Source organism: Tenrec ecaudatus, chromosome 2 (assembly GCF_050624435.1).
Source record: "Tenrec ecaudatus isolate mTenEca1 chromosome 2, mTenEca1.hap1, whole genome shotgun sequence".
NCBI classification, from domain to species: Eukaryota; Metazoa; Chordata; class Mammalia; order Afrosoricida; family Tenrecidae; genus Tenrec; species Tenrec ecaudatus.
The window spans coordinates 293,731,089-293,734,484 of record NC_134531.1 but is presented as its reverse complement, the minus strand read 5'-3'; the positions used below and the strand labels follow the sequence as shown (position 1 = coordinate 293,734,484).

At 45.1% G+C, this 3,396-nt stretch overlaps 1 protein-coding gene across 1 annotated transcript; it reads right to left on the bottom strand.

Annotated features, from left to right (window-relative positions):
- Nucleotides 1-469: 469 nt before the first annotated feature.
- On the bottom strand, nt 470-2,026 carry RETNLB (resistin like beta). Its single transcript, XM_075542963.1, has 3 exons — nt 1,900-2,026; nt 1,194-1,280; nt 470-597 (listed from the first exon to the last, which is right to left on the bottom strand). The coding sequence occupies exons 1-3, from the start codon at nt 2,024-2,026 to the stop codon at nt 470-472; spliced, it is 342 nt and encodes a 113-aa protein (XP_075399078.1).
- Nucleotides 2,027-3,396: the final 1,370 nt, after the last annotated feature.

The window sequence follows — 3,396 nt, the reverse complement described above, 5'->3', positions numbered from 1 at the left end:
AGTATTTATGTAACTGTACATGTTTAGGTACCATCACCTTCGAATCAAGTGACTAAAGAGGAAAAGCGTTTTCTTGGAGTAATGCCATTCAAGTTCCTGGCCTTACTTTTGCTGCATCAGATTTCCCAAGCAGTGATCTTTCCAGAAGTAGATTGTCACATCTTTGTTACATGATGGAAGGCAATCTAGAAAATGAATCACCTTTTTTCCAATTTTCCCCATTTCCTTTCCTAAAGTGCCCTCCACTCTCCTCCATCCCATACACCAGACCAAGATGGAATAATTGGGATTCCAGAAACATTCTTTGATTCCAGGGACAACACCACCCAAGGCATAAATAACCACAGAGATATACAAGCACTGTCTTTATTATAAAGAGAATTGCAACAGGGGGATTAACTTGGGTTGAGATTGCCAGGTTGGGGGGATGGTTTCCTGTCATGAAATTGGATTCTTCACTTTCTTTCTCTCAGGCCATGTGGCAACAGCGGGCTGTGGTCCAATCCATCCCGCTGCACTGGCAGTGGCACACGGTTTCCCCCCGGACATCCCAGGAACCACAGCCGTACCCACAGGCACAGCCGGTGACGGTGGTCCCTGTGTGATACGGAGCACACACCATCAGAACCCTTCCATTTTCAGAAAAGGGAGAGCCTTCCGTAACCATCTTTCATCCTTTATAGGCCAACGGTCAGTCTAGGTTTTGTGGGGACCCAAAGCATGTTCTATTTTCAGGGCCCTCTTTAAACGGGGAGAAATGCACATACGAAAACAAATTTTGCTAAAGTGGCTTGGAAGAGACTCATGCAAATCAGTGGCCTGGGATTTTCTGTTATTTTAGTTTTAGGTTAAATCCGTCTCTAGGTTGACTCTGATCCACCAAACCAGGAAGAGCTATTGGGAAAGGAGCTGAAGGACGAACGGCCGCGAGAGGTAATATTTCAGGGCCACTGAGGTGGCCGGGATGGGGGGAGGACTGGCAGCTGGGGACATGAGAGGAGGGAGGAAAAGGAGGCGGCAGGAACTCAAAAGCCTTCAGAAGCATTCTTAAGGGAAGTGTGGCTGGGTAAGTGACCTCTGAGATCTGAGGTGGCGACTCACCTCCGGGCTGACCTGGGCAGTGGTGTATGTGCTGGGTAAGGGGGGAGGCTAGGGGACATCTGACAGGCATTCGTCTTCGTGGAGTTACTTACCTGGAGGACAGGCAGCCAGTTTGCCTTGTTTTTTGACACTGATACACACGAGCTTCTGTTTTGGGGCCGGAGGAGGGGGTTTATTTTCTAAGAAGGAAAGAGAAAGAGCTATGGGCTTTAATCCATCCCATCCATAAATCCCTTCCAAATCCTCTTCGACCACAAGAGGATCATTATCCCTTTAAAATTTTTTTGTTTTTATTCTTTACTTTCATAGTTATCAATATATATTAATATATACATTTAATTAAACGTTATGAAACTGTCATGCTCGGTGTTATAGGGTTAAATCTCCAGTCAGGTTACTCTCTAGCTGTGTGAATGGAGCCAATTTTAAAAATATTAAGTTTCTCATTTACCAAATTAAAGTAGGAATGATACTTACTCCATAAAGTGGTCACAAGAATTAAATGAGCTAATCATTATAAAGATTTGTCTTATAGTTGATTCATAGTGAATGCTCATGAATGATAGTTAGTCATCACCACCATCCTCATCATCAGTGGCATCAGCCCCATGGAAACCTGAGCTTTTAGGCAGGGGTCCAAAAGAAGTTGGGGCAATGGAGAGAGGCCAGGGCAATATGATTGGGGTAAGTGGATTGATTCGAGTTTGGAATTATGGGATGGGTTAGAAAAGTTGATCTTTAGGAATAAGAGGAATGGTCAAAGGTTAAACATCTCCTCTCCCAGTCTCAGTCAATTACCTAGTTCCTTGACAGCAGACTGTATCTTTCTGTCCACAACTGAATCTAAGGAGCATTGAGCATCCCCTTGGATCATCAGCTGGAAGAGGGGGAGAAGCAGGAGAAGGAAGTGCGACGCGGGATTCATCCTGTGGAAAGGCGGTGTCCTGGGCCTAGGAGAAAAGATAGGAAGAAGCTGAGTTGTCTGAGCTCCACCGTGGATGGGAGTGAAGGAAGAGAAGTGCACAGAATTGGGAAAGTAAAGGTGGACGAGAAGCAATACCAACGAGGAGGGCCTGAGTGAGTCTCTGAATGAGTTTGGAGTAGCAGGAAAGATGAATGCAGAGCCGTCACTTACCAAAACGTTCAGAAAAGACCTGCAAGCAATGGTCAGGCGAAGGTGTTTTATATCCCATTGTACTGACTAGAGGCACCCCTTCAATGTAAATATATGCACACATGCACGCCCATTCACAAACACCTGGGGTGTGTCACTTTTTAATGTGCAAAATTAGCAGGACCTAATTTTATTTTGGTTCTCTACAAAGAGGAGTCTTTCTGAGTTTCTGTTCTTCCTTCTTCCTTCTTTTTAGCAGCCTGATAAGATTAGCACCTGCACCTTCTGTTGACTGTTCTGTATTCAGCCCTCCTGTTTGATCTCCGCCAGGAAGAGGTTCCTCTGTAATCTGCTAAGTGATGGCCACCAGTCGTCATCTGTTGAGACATGATTTTATAGTCCATGGTTAATCCCATCTGTGGCAAGGTAACAAAATCTAATTAACAAAGACTTTTTAAAAAAGTGACCATTTACTTAGCCAGAAGCATAGTGCAGGGAGGGATAGCAGGATCATTACCAGTCCAATTTTTTCCTCCTTTGTCCATCAACCTCGGATCATTGGCTTTTCATTTTTGACGTTTCCATGTTCACTGTTGCAGGCATCGCATCCGTAGTCCAGCCCCTCATCACAGAAGGAGGGTTGGGGCAAGGAATCTTTGATTTTTCATTTGGAAACCAAGATGTTCTCTAGCGGCTCAGGCAAATGTTCCATTGCATTTTATGGTCACAGTCTGGTTCGCATGATCTCCCATTCCTCCACCTGTGCCTGGTAGAGCCAGCAGAGCTCCGCAATCCCTGATCCAAGCCTGTGGGTCCGGATGTGTTTCAGAACTCAGCCTTTCCCCCCTCCATTGGTAGTAGATGATACAAATTCTGCATATTATATTGTACCCCCAAGAATATCTGGGTCCACAAACATCCTGTAATCAAATACATGAAAATGTTTGCTACAATGAGCTAGCAAACCTACCTAGCAACCACGAACCATATATCACCCCTCATCTGTCCATCTTAAAAATCACTTTGAGAGAGGAGGTCTCATCAGGCTGGGGTCAGTTTCTCAGGATGGTGGGAAAAATCAGTCCCATTGCTACAAGACAAGAGTGATTAGGAAACCCCACTGGAAACTCAAGTAAAGGAATAGGATGTGGGTGGGCGGCATACTTGCCTCAGAGAAGGTG

Coding starts and splice junctions, on each gene's coding strand:
- RETNLB (XM_075542963.1), bottom strand. CDS start 2,026: ATGAATCCCGCGTCGCACTTCCTTCTCCTGCTTCTCCCCCTCTTCCAG. Junction 1,281..1,899: donor GTCTGCTGTCAAGGAACTAG/GTAATTGACTGA, acceptor TTTCCTTCTTAG/AAAATAAACCCCCTCCTCCG. Junction 598..1,193: donor ACTGGCTGCCTGTCCTCCAG/GTAAGTAACTCC, acceptor CGTATCACACAG/GGACCACCGTCACCGGCTGT.